Here is a 14,466-nt window from a genome sequence, read left to right on the forward strand (position 1 = left end):
TTTGAAGTGATCAGCACAACATGCTTAATCATGCAAGTGAAAGTGTATTGTTCAACGAATTATAATTTGTAGTAGTTAATCTGCAAAAACATTTTTAACCTGTTTTCCTTGCAGGTTACCCTCTCTCTGAAAGAAGGTTCAGGCTACTTTTTTGTCAATACCAGTGTCAAAGACATTGCAAATGTAATACTGGAGGACACAAAAAGAGAAGCCCAGGTACTTAGGAATACATTTGAGTGGCTGTGATAGAAATTTGTGGTTGAAATACACGATAAATTAAATTATGATTCCCCTGCTAATTTGAATATCTTTTCTGAAACTCTAGATTGTCCCTGTTCAGGCAGGGGTGGTACAAGTGATGGTTCATGAGTTGTGTTTGGCATTACCATCTATAGCCAAAGCAACAGTACATATTTCTGACATCTTGGAGGTTAATTTGAGAGTGGTCGACAAGGTCAGTTTCAAATCTGATAATCACTGTAGTCATTGTGATTAGTACTGATTAGAACTGATCAGACAGCTTTGATTTTTGACTCATGGAGGGTAGGGTGGACACGAAAAGAGGCCGTAAAAAGTAGCAACTTGAATGAACCGACGAAACATGGCAACAGCTGTTTTAAGGGAAGGTTTTGAATATTGGGCAAGACTTTCTACCCAACTGGATAAGTAGATGCGCGATGATTGGCATTTGCTTGTGTGCGAGATGTCATCCAAATCCTCTGGGGCTGACGGGACAAGACATTTGCTTTTCTGTGATGGAAACGAGGGGGGAAAAGAAGGGGGACAAACCTGAGGAAGCGCTTTGCAGTATGTTATGTGCTTACTATTCGGACAATGCAAAATGGGAGCTCCAGGGAGAGGAATATTCTCTGGAAATACAAAGGGCTAAGGGGTAGGTGGAGTGCGCTTGTAGGCCTAAAGCTAGGAAAACTTCCCCTGGCGACTGGCAAGGGTTTTCGTGAATCCATGAACCTTTATCACCATAATATCTTTACTCTGTCCAAGTCAAATGCAAAGATGGGAGTGAGATTATCAGTTGTCACCACAAGTTTACAACCTGGTGGTCTGATCAGGAGTGAGTTGGTCAGAGAGTCAAAGTGACATGCCAACAAAAGGGTCTGCATAGAAGCAAACAAGCAGACGAATAAGATCACCAGTGGGAATGCAGGCAGTCACACATTGAATAATCTGGAGAACAAAAGAGAATAGTGAGTTCAGTAAAGCAGTGTTGAGCAATATGGGGAAAATTGGTTGGTTGTACAAACTCACTGATTAGAGTTGTTGATCTGGTGTTAAAGTGAGCCCAATGACTGTCTTTTGGCAGGGGTGGCGAGCAAGCTAGACACAGAGAGCCAAAATTTTGACACAGGAGAGGAAAAGTAGAGCTCAAGGACACCAAGACAGGCAACTTAATTTTCTGTCTTGGTGCTTATCTTCTACTATTCATGGATTTGGTCTTAGCATTTTTACGGTTTCTAAGGTTTTCCCTTACTGTGTACTAAAGTTTTGAATTCTCAAATGACTGAGTTAATTTGTTTCATTTTCAGCTGGAAATTGATAAATTCGTAAAATGTTATGCCAGCGTGTTGGCTGATAACAAGAAACCCTTCCCAGTCAGCTATTTCCAATTCATGAAGTTAAAGTTGAAGGCAGCATCTTCAATAGTCTCCATAATGTAAGTGATTTGAAACTCAATATGCTGTTGTTGAATATATTCATCCCTTAACAGTTTGCATACTCCATTTTCAGGCCACTACCAGATCAGACTGAACATAGTGCAGTTTATAAAATAAAAGGTGTTTCTGTTGGCCAGACAACTTTGTCAGCTGTTGTGGTGGATAAAAAGGGGAGAACATTTTTATCTGCCCCTCAACAAATTGAGGTTTTTTGTTTGTTTGTTTGTGACGTTAATCCTGATCACCACAGCTAAACCATTCAAGTTGTTTCTTCACAGATATTCCTACCCTTCCAACTCATGCCCAGGAAAATGACTTTGCTGATTGGAGCAATGATGCAGGTGTGTGTGTATTGATCATTATGGTCACCTTATCAGAAAGCCTCTGTTCAACCTGCCAAAAGAGTGCAATTGTTTTTACTGTCTGTTTTCGCAAAGGGAGTTCTGCCAGACTTTCTTATGCAAGCAGCAATGGCCAAATTGTAGTCCTTTGCAAATCCTGTTTCTTTAAAATAAAAAAAAAATATCCATAGGAATCTTGGCAAAATAAACAATTGTCATATTTTCTTGCATATTAACCACCTCCGCATAAATTGCGTTTAAAAAACGTTTACGATTTCTTTCGTAAAGAAGACCCCCCGCCCCGATTCACAATTTTCACTTCCATATTTATGGTTTTAATAGGGAGTACAAATGTGTTACTTTGAAGGTAAAATCTTAAGAAAAATCATCCCACGTCTTTTTTTCTGAAATAATGTATGAATGGAAAGGATCATTTTTTTGAAAGGGTATTGCCTGCATATGGACGAATTAAAAAAGGAGTCACGTGAGCAGTACAACCAGGAAGTGTGTCCGTAGTGGTCTAGTTTTGTTATACCATCCCTAGTCTCTGGATGCAATAATAGCATGAGATACACATTACGCAGGTACCAAGGCTAACATTTAAATTATAGACCGCAAGACCTTCAATCAGCCTTAACAACTATTGGGATGTGTTGACATAGTAAACACTATGAACACATGTATCAAAGCTACTCACGTCTGGTTAGTCAGAGCACGTTTAACTACCGGTAAATGGTAAGTTGGCGGATCCCTGAGTGAGCAATGGCAGGCACAAGTAACTGAGGTACGTTTTTTCTTCTTCTTGTATTTCATTCATAGACGTCAAAATCAGTTTATCTTTTCTCTATTTTCAAATAAAGGACCGTATCAGCCACATTGTCTTGCGTTAATGGTGTTTGTCAACTTGCAATTTCGTGCATGTCAAGTCTAATTTGTACACATATAAGTCGCACATATAAAAATAATTACGTCATCATTTTTTTGCGTTACAAATGTGGCTCATATGCGAGAAAATTTTTGGTTTTACAAAACCAAGTAGTAATAATAATAAAATATTAATACTACTACCACTACTACTACTACTACTACTGCCACCACCACTAATAATAATAATAATAACAATGATAATAATAATAATAACAACAACAATAATAACAATAATATTAATAATAACAATGACGACGACAATAATAATAATGATAATTAATAATAATAATCCGTAGGAGACAGCCAGCCATTCGCATGCCCAACCATACCACCACCAAGCGGGAATCGATCCTACGCTTGCCCGACCCGAAGTCAGGCGAGTGAACCCCTATACCCCCCATAGGTGGCTAAAAATCAGCTCAAATAAAATATTTGAAAAAGGATCTGTCTCAGGTTTATGGGAAGCTTAATCTCTTGATTTTTGTTTCAGATTATACCATCATTGTACCGTTAACTGCTTTAACAGTAGTTAACTTCTAAAATATATTATAAAATATAAAGAACTATTTTTTTTGTCAATCTTTTCTTTTCCAGATAAAAGTTGATGGTGCCCCTCAGCCTCATTCCAATATTCTCTTTTCTATAGCCAATGAAGCCATTGCTTCTGTAAATGGCATTGGTCAGGTCAAGGCTCTGAGCATTGGTAATGTCAGAGTAACAGGATTCATTCAAGCTGTGGATACAGAAGCTGGAAAGAAAGTTGTTGTGTGGGAGGTAAATAACATGATTAAGAGTTGCAGGTGAGTTTTATTTGAACAGATGCAACTACAAATTACAATTGGTCTGTGTCTTCAGGATCAAATAGAGGTTGAAGTTGTACGTTTGACTGCAATTCGAATCAGGGCACCCATTACATGTATAAAGAAGGGAGCGCAGGTACAACTTCGGGAATGCTCATTATAAAACATCTTTCCACTGCAATGCCTTTTATATATATATATATATATATATATATATATATATATATATATATATATATATATATATATATATATATATATATATATAACCTTAATTTGATCTGATTACTTTCTGTAGATGCCTGTGTATGTTATGGGTTTGACCAACAGTCAGACGCCTTTCACTTTTGCCAATGCTGTTCCTCAACTTAGTTTCCATTGGTCCACCACTAAAACGGACATAGTCGATGTTCAGTCAAGACACTCAATGGTATGTCTCTCCAAAATATACTTAGACCGAGTATTTCCATTGATGCGGAGGTTTTTTGACATGCTGTGGTGCGTATCTACGTAGCTGTATAGTATCCACCTATTCACTATTCACCTTTTCATTTTGCTTCTTCAAACTAATATTAAGGCTAATGTGGAGCTCAACTCAGAACACAATTTCAGCATGAGAGTGATTGGTCAGACTAGAGGGCGGACTGGGCTGACTGTCGTTCTCAAAGTTGCTGAAGCCAATGCTGGTCAACTTGGTCATCTTACAGAGCTTAAAGATGAGATCCAAATCGAGGTAAAACTTGAAACTTGGAAATGTTACTCACTACAATGTGAGCTAATTGCCATGAATCCGCGATTTAAAAAAAGAATGGCTGCATAGCAGTAATGTAACATCTCTTTAAAATATCGGAATATCTGAAATACGGTTTGTGAAAGAAAGGCAATGTATGACCTGTGCAAAAATTTGAAAGGATAAAGTTGGTTAATAATCTTTTCAAAATTTCTATTTTGATAAAGGTTTTTGATAACTTACACATACTTAGTCCCACCATTGAAACCGGAGAGATACTCATGGCTCCAAACTCAGTCCTACAACTGCAAACAAGGAGGTGAGTTTTATTTTTAGGATCAGTTTTGTTTTCTATTTAAATACTAAAACACACTTGGAAACCTAATTTTTTTTTATGCGAATAAGGGATGGCACCAGTGTATTTTCATACGAGATAATGGATGGCATTGACCAGGCTGCTGTCGTGCAAGTTGATCAGAATGGTCTTGTCTTCTCTGGCCCACACACTGGCATTTCATCATTGCTTGTCAACTCACAAGAATTCTTTGGTGTCAATCAAACTCTCATCATTACAGTAAAGGTCAGACTGTCAAGTTGCCATTTGTACTGTAGTGGTTCTTACAGGTTTGCAGCCCTCTGACGTCGCCATTGATTTAGTTTGTTGGTCTTTTTCTTGTGGATACTTACTTTGAGATCCCTCTTCTCCGCTATTCATTAATTAATTGTATTAGTGTCATCATCATACACTCGCCTAACTACTCTTTGGTTAAAACAAAGTAAACATGCATTAAACAATAAAACTTGATAGACATGCAAAGGTGCATTAAGATGATTGGAAAAATAGTACCTCTATTCAACAATAAATGAGAATGGTATTTCCAAGAAATCTAGCTATTTTAAATACTTGGTTCTGTGTGATTTCTTTCATATTTGTGTTGACCTGTGGGTCATTTTTTTCCCCTGAACTATCACCACCATAACATTTTTTTCTCACATCTAGCATCTTTATCCCTCAGGTGTTGCCTGTGTACTATGTGCGCTTCACTACCAGTCCAGTGTTGCATTCATTCTCCAAAGAGAGCCTGAAAGCCCTTCCCTTAGGAATAGTGCTCACTTTCACTATTAATTTCCACGCCATTACTGGAGAGGCCCTGCACAGTTCCAACAACCATCTCAACTTCTCCACTAACAGGTCAGTCTCCACTCCAGTTCCTGATCCCGATAATATTTTTTATTTTTTGATTAATGAAAAAAATGGGTGGAGTTTGCTCTGAGACAGCGCTTCTGGGTATTTCATTATGCACTAGGCTTTAAAACTCGAACCTTCAGTCCCAAAGGCAAGCCCAAATGAATTAAGTTATGGTCGCTTGAACCAGCAATGATTCAAAGATACATGCTAATTTAGTCTACCAATATTATTCTTTGACTGATTGACCTTGTGTAATCATGCAGTGGTACATTGCTACCTTTTATAACTGAGAACAAATAAATGGCAGCATTGAATAAATAGCCAGTTGGAAGTGATCAAGAAAGTATTTGCTACAATAATTTTAAGAATGTCAACCATTAACCATTTTTTTTTGGCACCCAATTTATTTAAAATGTAGTCCTCTACACATCAATGTCTTAACCCTGCAACCGTGGTTTTGGGTCAGACATGCCATACTGAGACAATTTACTAGGCTGTTGCTGAAACATGGATTCACAAGAAGTTGCTTTTCAGTTAAACAGTGAGTTAAACGAATGGGAGTGTTTTTCAGGGAAGTGAATTCAGTGAGGGCCTCATTGCTCTTCAACGATAATTGATTCTAATAAAGCGTACTCAAGGTACTTACATTTGTGAGATGAAACAAAGAAAGGCTGTTTTTAAATTTGTCTAAAATCTTTTTGGGAACAATAGGATTTGGCAGGTATTTTATCTGGGTGTACTTTGTTCTGGCCAGAAGCTTCTTAGATGCACAGAGTAAGATCCCAACGGAAAAATATCTGCCAAATTTAAACAATATTGTTCTTTTTGTAATATTTGCGACCACAGCATTGGCTCAACTGTTCTTGCTAAGACTTCAATTGGAGATATACTCATGCATTTTGTCCAAAGCTGGGTCATATTTTTTTCAGGCATTTTATGTTTCACAGATGATATGTTTCACAGATGAATTATTTTCTCAAATCAGACCAAAAACAACATCTATTTTAATCCCATGGCTGTCTCAATTATGTTGAAATAAAAATGCCTGGGAAAGGCAACAAATTTGCAAGTAAATGTTTTAAAGAGCAGCCTGGTGGAGTGAGTGGTTACCACATCGGCCTCACAGCTCTTGGGTCCTGGGTTCAAATCCAGGTCATGTCCATCTGTGTGGAGTTTGCATGTTCTCTCCGGGTCTGCGTGGGTTTTCTCCGGGTAGTCCGGTTTCCTCCCACATTCCAAAAACATACATGGTAGGCTTATTGGACACTCTAAATTGCCCGTAGGTATGGGTGTGAGAGTGCATGGTTGTCCGTCTCCTTGTGCCCTGCGATCGGCTGGCCACCGATTCAGGGTGACCCCCGCCTCTGGCCCGGAGTCAGCTGGGATAGGCTCCAGCACCCCTGGGACCCTAATGAGGATACAGTAGTTCAGAAAATGAGATGAGATGAGATGTTTTAAAGATCTTTTTGTTGAGATTATTTTTTGTTTTGCTCGTGCATGCCAGGAATGATCTGGCTCAGATCGAATTTGGGCCAGAAAACCATGTCTTGACGGTAAGGACAGTCAAGGCAGGCCTCACCCTGCTGTCCGTGCATGACAGTGAAAACACTGAAGTGGCAGATTACATTCCACTGCCAGTTGAGCAAACCATCCAGCCAGAAGAACCCGAGAAGCTGGTGGTGGGCGACGTCGTTTGCTTTACTGCTCAGCTGGCTGCTCAAGATGGTGAGGAATTTAGAGCAGGGGTCTCTAAACTATTCCACAAAGTGCCGCAGCAGACGCAGGACTTTATTTCAACCATACAAGATGACACCTTTTCACCAATCTGGTCTCTTAAAAGTGTAACCAGATGATATCAGTCAAGTGCTGCTTTTATTTTTTTTATTTTTTGCAATAACAGTATTGGTCTAACTATCTGTATTGATGTTGGAACAAAAAGCAGTTCTGGTTTGGAGACCCCTGACCTAAAGTATAGACATGCATAAACTCCAACAATTTCAGACTGACACCTTGGCCATGTTTTTCTCCCTATTTTTCTCGGTACGAGGCCATGGTTCTTGGAGCTCCTCAGCCAATAACATTCTCCAGGTAGACTCTAAAACGGGTGCAGCTGTAGCCAGAGACTATGGGACTGCTACTGTGTACTATGAGATACCTGGTGTCTTAAAAACATACAGAGAGGTACAGTACAATGTCTGAATTCAGATAATCTATCTTGCTATTCATTCATTCATCTTCCGTACCACGCATCCTTGTAAGTGTTGCTGGAGCCTATCACAGCCGACTTAGGGCAAAAGGTCGATTACACCCTCGATTGGTCCCCAGTCATCCATAGGGCACACAGACCGACGACCATTTGCATTCACAATCATACTGCCACCAGGGGGAATCAAGCCTTCGTCTGCCCACACTGAGGTCACTCGGGGAAACCATTACACCATCTTGTGATAATTTAATAATCGAACTAATCTTAAATAAATATTTTTATTCTATCCCTGACAGTCATGGTTGCCATTTCATTCCCCAGAATTTTTTTATTACTACTTTTGCGATTACTTACCAGATTCTGGGAAGTAATCGCAAAAGTAATCTGGGACCCAGAACAACTCAGAGTTAAAAGTAAAATAATAGTAAAGTGTGTCTACAGTACTCTGCCAGAAATTGATGGAATCAAATGAATGAAAAGTCCTCCCCCAAAATTGCTTTCTGTTTCATTTCAGTGCATGCCTCCTGTTGGTTGACTGTATTGTTGGGAAAGTGAAATTTCCACATGAATAGTTGAAAGTTTAGATAGAAATTTAAAAATTAACAATTTCATTTTATGATTATAATCTTGAAGTACTGTATGTTATAAGCCTTTAAAATTGCCTTAAAATCATTGAATTTTACAAATTCTCTCGTCTAAAATGCCCATTGATTCACAATTTTCACGTCCATATTCATGGTTTTAATAGGGATTACAAATGTGTTACTTTGAAGGGAAAATCTTAAGAAAAATGGCATGTGGTACTTTTGAGATACTGTATGAATCGAAAGAATCGCCTGCTGGATTTCCGAAAGGTTGTTGCCTGCATGTTGACAAATTAAAAAAGGAAGTCACGTGACTATTACAAAAACATGCAGGGTAGGCTGGTTGAACACTCCAAATTACCCTTGGAGTGTGGGCATGAATGGTTGTCCGTCTCCTTGTGCCCTGCGATAGTCTGGCCACCGATTCAATGTGTCCCCTGCCTGGTGCCCGTAGTTAGCTGCACCCCTTGCAGCCCTTGTGAGGATAAGCAGTTCAGAGATGAATGAATATATAATAATAATTAGAATAATAATAATAATATTTCTTCTAACAACAAAGGAATGTATATGTGATGCATTTATTTTCAAAGCATGCTCATCGAAGTCATTTTTTTCAGAATGCTAATTGAATGCATTTTTCCATTGATTAGGTCAACGTGGAATCAGCCACAAAAACAAGTGCAATTGCAGAGTCCTTACCAGTTAGATTTGGGAAGCAGACTAAAGTCCAACTCACAACCAGAAAACAAGGAACAAATCTCATTGGTAAAAAGATACTTTTCTGTTCTCTTATCACTTAACATACATACGCATGTCTGAATGTTACAGTGAAACCCGTAACATTACTCCGTACTTAGAGCCTCATTACTCCTACATTAATTGAAGCGTATGACAGACTTTGCTGAGTAGTGTAAAATTTTACATTTGAAATACATCAATAGTGAAAGGATTTTGAATAAATCATTGAAGTGCTTTCTGCCTAGAGCTTTGCTCGTTTCGATTTTTCAAGTAATTTTGATGCGTATATTTGTGTATTGTACCCTACAGGAGTTTGCTCCTCTATCCAGAAAGAAGCCATTGCACAAATGCAACCAGAAACCTCTGTCATCTGCCAGCTCAGTTTTACCAGCCATGCTGTTAATTTCCCTGCTAGCAGCGTCTTTAAAACACATACCAGCTTTGATCCTAACATTGGTATGTCTTGATGGATTTTCATTCTTATGAGCACAAAGGAATTTGATTAGGCCATGTAACATTCTGTTTTTAGAAATATATATATAAATCTGAGGATTCACTGTCCCCTTAGTCATTCTGTGTTTTGATATCTGTGACATAGATTTGTGGAACAAGGTTGTCTCAAAACAAACATGGGCACCGTAGTCATGCTCCATGACGAGAGGCAGGTGTATACTGTTTAGAGGCTATAATCAATATCTGCACAGCCAGAGGCGTGTATTTAACACCCCCCATAAAGAGTGGTCGGTAGATGAATTGAGCTGCTGAGGCAACCTGATGCCAAAAGCTTCTTGTGTTTTGGACTTTATTCCTCTATTAGTCAATCTGTGTTTTCACAGCTTTGATGTCATGTAATTGTAGAACAAGGTTGTCTCAAAACCAAACTTGGGCGCCGTGGTCATACTCAATGAAAAAGGGCAGGTGTATGCTGTTTACAGGCTATGGTCAATACCTGTGCAGCCAGAAGTGTATTTAACCACTCCCATAAAGGAGACAGGTTGGTGAATCAAGCTGCAGAGGCTGCTTAATGCCTGAAAGCTTGTTTAATTTTATTTAGGACCCTGAGGAACTCGGCAATAGGCCCACTGTGCTAAGCGAAGTCTAAACGGGAAACTGATTAGAACTGAATATGACTTTTCGCGCACATGCTTAAATTTTAGCCAAAGCCAAAGTTCCTACTTTGGAGATTCCCTGTTACGTTAAGTGTGGCGACGTCGAGCGTGGGACGTAGTGTAGGACCCAAATGCAGGGAAGCAATCAAGGACGTGGAATGGAGTGCTCTCACAAAACTTTTAAGAAAACATGGCAAAGGTGTCACGAAAATAACAAGGACTTAGCATCAAATAACAAAATCAAACCTAATGTGGAAAGACAAGGGGTAACAAGGAACTTGGCATGGAAACTGAATGAATCAAACAAGGCAGACAATCTGACAATGACTAACAAACACACATGGTTCATATAGACAGATAAGGGCTGATTATCAATCACACGCAGCTGGCTACAAGAGGAAGGGAAGAAGGGAGGGACACAAGAGGCGAAAAGCACACACACACACACAACTCCACCCAAAACCCTAACAAGACATGACATTGCCCTTTAAAGAATAATTTTGCGACCAGTGTTCATTATTTATATTTACACTATAATGCGGTGTTCTGTCGTTAATATTGTTTTTCTTTTAACCACAGGCTTGTACACATGTTACATGACCTTGCAACCAATGGCAGACCAGATTACCAGAGTTCTGAGTCTGTCTATGACCCACCTACTAGTGAAGGCCAACCTGGAGGGCAGTGCCTTCTTTGGAGAGCAGGTTAGCGCCAGACTGCCCATAGAGCCTGGCCTTTACTCCGACCTCACTGAGCTGATGCTCACCAATCTGCACCCATCGGCAGAGTTTACAGTCTTTGGTCCAGCTGCTGGTCTAGCTGACATCGAGGTGAGGCAATATCAATTTGGATATATAATGTGAATTTGGGTAACCCGTTGAGTGAGTGGTTAATGCATCACCCTCACAGTTCCGTGTATCGAGGGTTCGATTCCAGGTGGGTCCTCACTTTGGACTTGCGTTGGTTATCTCCGGGTACTGCAGTATACTCTGACATCCCAATAACATGCTTGGTAGGCTGATTGAACACTCTAAATTGCCCCTAGGTATGAGTGTGCAGGCCACCAATTCAGGGTGTTCCCTGCCCGGTGCTCAAAGTTAGCAAGGATAGGCTCCAGCAAGTAATCCTAACCGCTAACCCATGAGAATAAGGGGTTTGGAAAATGAATGTGACATTGCTCCGGATGAAAAAAAGAATGTAGAAGAACATCTTTCTCTATGATAGGTTGTCTCCACTTCTCCTGACATTGATATTCAAATAATTGAGGCAGTCAGTGGTTTTGCGCCTCACTCGAAGTACACCATCAAGTCTTTGGACCTCCGTGCAGCTGCCTCTACTTCCATTACCATTAGCAGTGCCTCCTTGAGTCAAAGTTTTATCATCCCAGTCACTTTTAGACACCTGGCTGAGCCGGGTGCAAGCAGACAAGGTCAGTTGTTCTCTTTGGGTTAATGGTGTGTCACAGTAAGCCTGTATTCTGAAAATAATTCAAGCAGAGCAATTCTTCAGTTTGCTTTGATCCCTACTCACCTGACATCTGATAATTTTAAAACACATTGTTTCGATGACATGGTTCTTCCTATGAGTGACAAGTTGCTATTTGAGGATTTTCCCAAATGGATATGTTTAACTAACAGAATTCAAACGTCATGCCCTTGTTGAACCACTATTCTTAGCGCTTGGAAAATATTTTGATCGGCTATGATTTCACTCTGTTCCATAGTACCTGCTGCACCACCTAACACAGGGGAGGATCCCGCCCACGTTGACATCAATCTGAAGATGCAGTTCTTACTGTTTGCTATGCTAGCATTTACATCCATCATCTACATTGGTAGTCTGCCGTCTAATTAGTATTATATTAGTTTTATGTGACTATTTCTTGTTGTTGATTGTTAAACACAACATTATACACATTCTTTACAGATCCGGGGCTAGTTATATGTTCAAATTTGAACACGACTTGAAATCAACTTGGGGCATTTTTTCTTGAATCTGAGAGGAATACATTTTTCCCCAATATCTGCCTGAAAAAAAAGAAAATTGTGAAATCAATGTCTGTTTGCAAGTCGTTTCACATGATGGTGTCATAATTTTACAGTTTTGCTTTGTTTTCTGAAGTTGTTAGTTTGGTGTTCCCTCCCATTCAAGCAACCCTCAGGACACTTCCACCTGATACTGGTAGGACAAAAATTATGATACTTGTAAAAAGTCCAGGTTAATGCATGAATTGGATATAAAAATGTAGTGAAATCTTCAGCTAACTCATCACAATACTACAAAACCAGTCCCCTTTAACTAATACCATGAGAAGAAAAATCATGTTTTTATTGGACACAACTTGTAGCATCCATAGTGGAAAAAGAGGTCATCTGGGTCTGTCAACCAACAATACAGTAGTTCCATCAGTGAGTGAGAACAGGAGTTTCTGGTTATAGGGGCGTGAATGAAAATGTTGCCAATTTGCCCGTATGTGGAAGTGGAACGTAGCAACATTACTGCAAAACAGCAAATTAATTCCAAGGTTCTACCTTGAATTAAATTGCACCTGATCAAGAACCGCCCTTCTTGCGCAAAAAAGCCCTTTCAGCAGTAAAGGCATATCACAAAGAAACCACCAATTGTAGGATTCATGTTTGTCTGTTATTCTCTGTATGATGGTGTCCTGATTCTAATTCCCTGGTTTATCTCTTACAGTCCTTCGCTTGGTGTTCCCACCCCTGGAACCAAGCCAGCCATCAACTTTCAGCCTCTGGAAACATCCACCTTTTATTGGTAGGAGACTATGTTAATGATTATTCCTGTACGAATAAAAACAATACTGAGACTGATTCTGGCTCTTCCTCAGCCCTAGATTCCAGGATGATTCCAGACAGAGGTCGCAAGGTGCATCTTTGGTCTATGGACTACTAGTGCTAACAAAGCCCTAATTATGATCCCTCCTGTCACTCAGTGGATCATCATTTAATGTACCTCATCCCCCTCAGAATGAAAACTGTGGGAGTTAAGTGAAAAATAATTGCATTTTAATGTTACAAATGTGTCAGATATCAAAGCAGGCAAGGGAAAAGAGATCCAAGCACTGAAGCAGGGAGGCCAGGCAAGGTAGTAGTGAAAGGGAAATAGCATTTTTGCTAACATGCTAATCAATAATCACACTTGGACATGCTTGCTTCTATTGCTTTAGTACATAATAAAATAAAGATATTAAAACCATAGTGTAACTAATAATAAATCAAAAAAAAGAGTGCATGAAAAGAATGTTTGGGTGGGCAGACTAAAGAGCCAATTTTCAAGAAAATGAGTAAGTGACAGCGATAACGGCCCTGGCCCCCATTGTGACCTCTGTTGCCTGTCGCACATTGCGCTCTTATTTTTTGACTATTCTCGACATGGAATACATTGTCAGCATTTTGGTAAATTGTTGTAGAATTTTTCTTAAAATTCTTGAGTACAAAACTCAAGAGGCAAACAAGAAACTGTTTGTCAGGTTCGCCATTAAACATTCCCAAATTCACCCGCAAATAAAGAGGACAAGACAGTCATCTGGAATTTTCACTTGCAAGGAGAGCGATCGTTGAGACAGTTTCCGAAATCTGTTCTGACCTTACACGTCTTTTCAGTTGTTTTATTACATTCCTGAATATATGGACATCTCAACCATAAGAGGACGAATGGAAACACATGTGAGACGTCTGAGCGTGCATTTAGGTTGAGGCTCATAGATGTGTAGTCAAAACAGATGAGGACCAAAGCATCAGGAAGCCTTGTGGAGCGTCTGTGGTGGATGCAGGTGCAGTTCTCAGACCAGCTCGCCAGCACTGCAAGGCGTTCTGGCTCCTTTTTTGTCATCCCAAGGTTTTCAGGATCAAAGCTTTTACTTCATGCAAGCAAGTACAATGCTAATAATGATGAGCAAAGCAAGCTTAATAGCAAGGCCAAGCGTATTCTTCATTGCAAGCAAATCTATAATATCAAATAAAATCCTGACACTGGTTATCAAAAGTAACTTAGTAACAAGCAAAAGAAGGTTTGGATGAGGTCACAGGAACACAGATCTGACATCAAGGCTGACATGGACAATAATGCTACAAGGAATTAACAAACATGGGAAGCTTTACTACAGTCGTGGGGTTAATGATCCAATTAGGAACTTGTGTGTGACA

The 14,466-nt window shown here is 39.6% G+C and overlaps 1 protein-coding gene across 1 annotated transcript in view; it reads left to right on the forward strand.

The window, feature by feature from the left end:
- LOC144074612 (nuclear pore membrane glycoprotein 210-like) overlaps positions 1 to 14,466 on the forward strand; it is a 23,823-nt gene extending 9,357 nt beyond the window's left edge. Inside the window, exons 11-32 of the mRNA XM_077601132.1 lie at positions 115 to 216; positions 326 to 454; positions 1,548 to 1,675; positions 1,750 to 1,882; positions 1,955 to 2,017; positions 3,539 to 3,718; positions 3,800 to 3,880; positions 4,043 to 4,174; positions 4,322 to 4,477; positions 4,702 to 4,793; positions 4,880 to 5,054; positions 5,491 to 5,666; positions 7,168 to 7,388; positions 7,711 to 7,844; positions 9,104 to 9,218; positions 9,501 to 9,647; positions 10,880 to 11,130; positions 11,525 to 11,729; positions 12,024 to 12,134; positions 12,422 to 12,481; positions 12,998 to 13,075; positions 13,149 to 14,466. Of these exons, the coding sequence (XP_077457258.1) occupies positions 115 to 216; positions 326 to 454; positions 1,548 to 1,675; positions 1,750 to 1,882; positions 1,955 to 2,017; positions 3,539 to 3,718; positions 3,800 to 3,880; positions 4,043 to 4,174; positions 4,322 to 4,477; positions 4,702 to 4,793; positions 4,880 to 5,054; positions 5,491 to 5,666; positions 7,168 to 7,388; positions 7,711 to 7,844; positions 9,104 to 9,218; positions 9,501 to 9,647; positions 10,880 to 11,130; positions 11,525 to 11,729; positions 12,024 to 12,134; positions 12,422 to 12,481; positions 12,998 to 13,075; positions 13,149 to 13,213 (2,934 nt within the window). The 3' untranslated portion in view covers positions 13,214 to 14,466. The remainder of the gene's footprint in view (positions 1 to 114; positions 217 to 325; positions 455 to 1,547; positions 1,676 to 1,749; positions 1,883 to 1,954; positions 2,018 to 3,538; positions 3,719 to 3,799; positions 3,881 to 4,042; positions 4,175 to 4,321; positions 4,478 to 4,701; positions 4,794 to 4,879; positions 5,055 to 5,490; positions 5,667 to 7,167; positions 7,389 to 7,710; positions 7,845 to 9,103; positions 9,219 to 9,500; positions 9,648 to 10,879; positions 11,131 to 11,524; positions 11,730 to 12,023; positions 12,135 to 12,421; positions 12,482 to 12,997; positions 13,076 to 13,148) is intronic.

This window comes from Stigmatopora argus, chromosome 1 (assembly GCF_051989625.1).
Source record: "Stigmatopora argus isolate UIUO_Sarg chromosome 1, RoL_Sarg_1.0, whole genome shotgun sequence".
Taxonomy (NCBI): domain Eukaryota; kingdom Metazoa; phylum Chordata; class Actinopteri; order Syngnathiformes; family Syngnathidae; genus Stigmatopora; species Stigmatopora argus.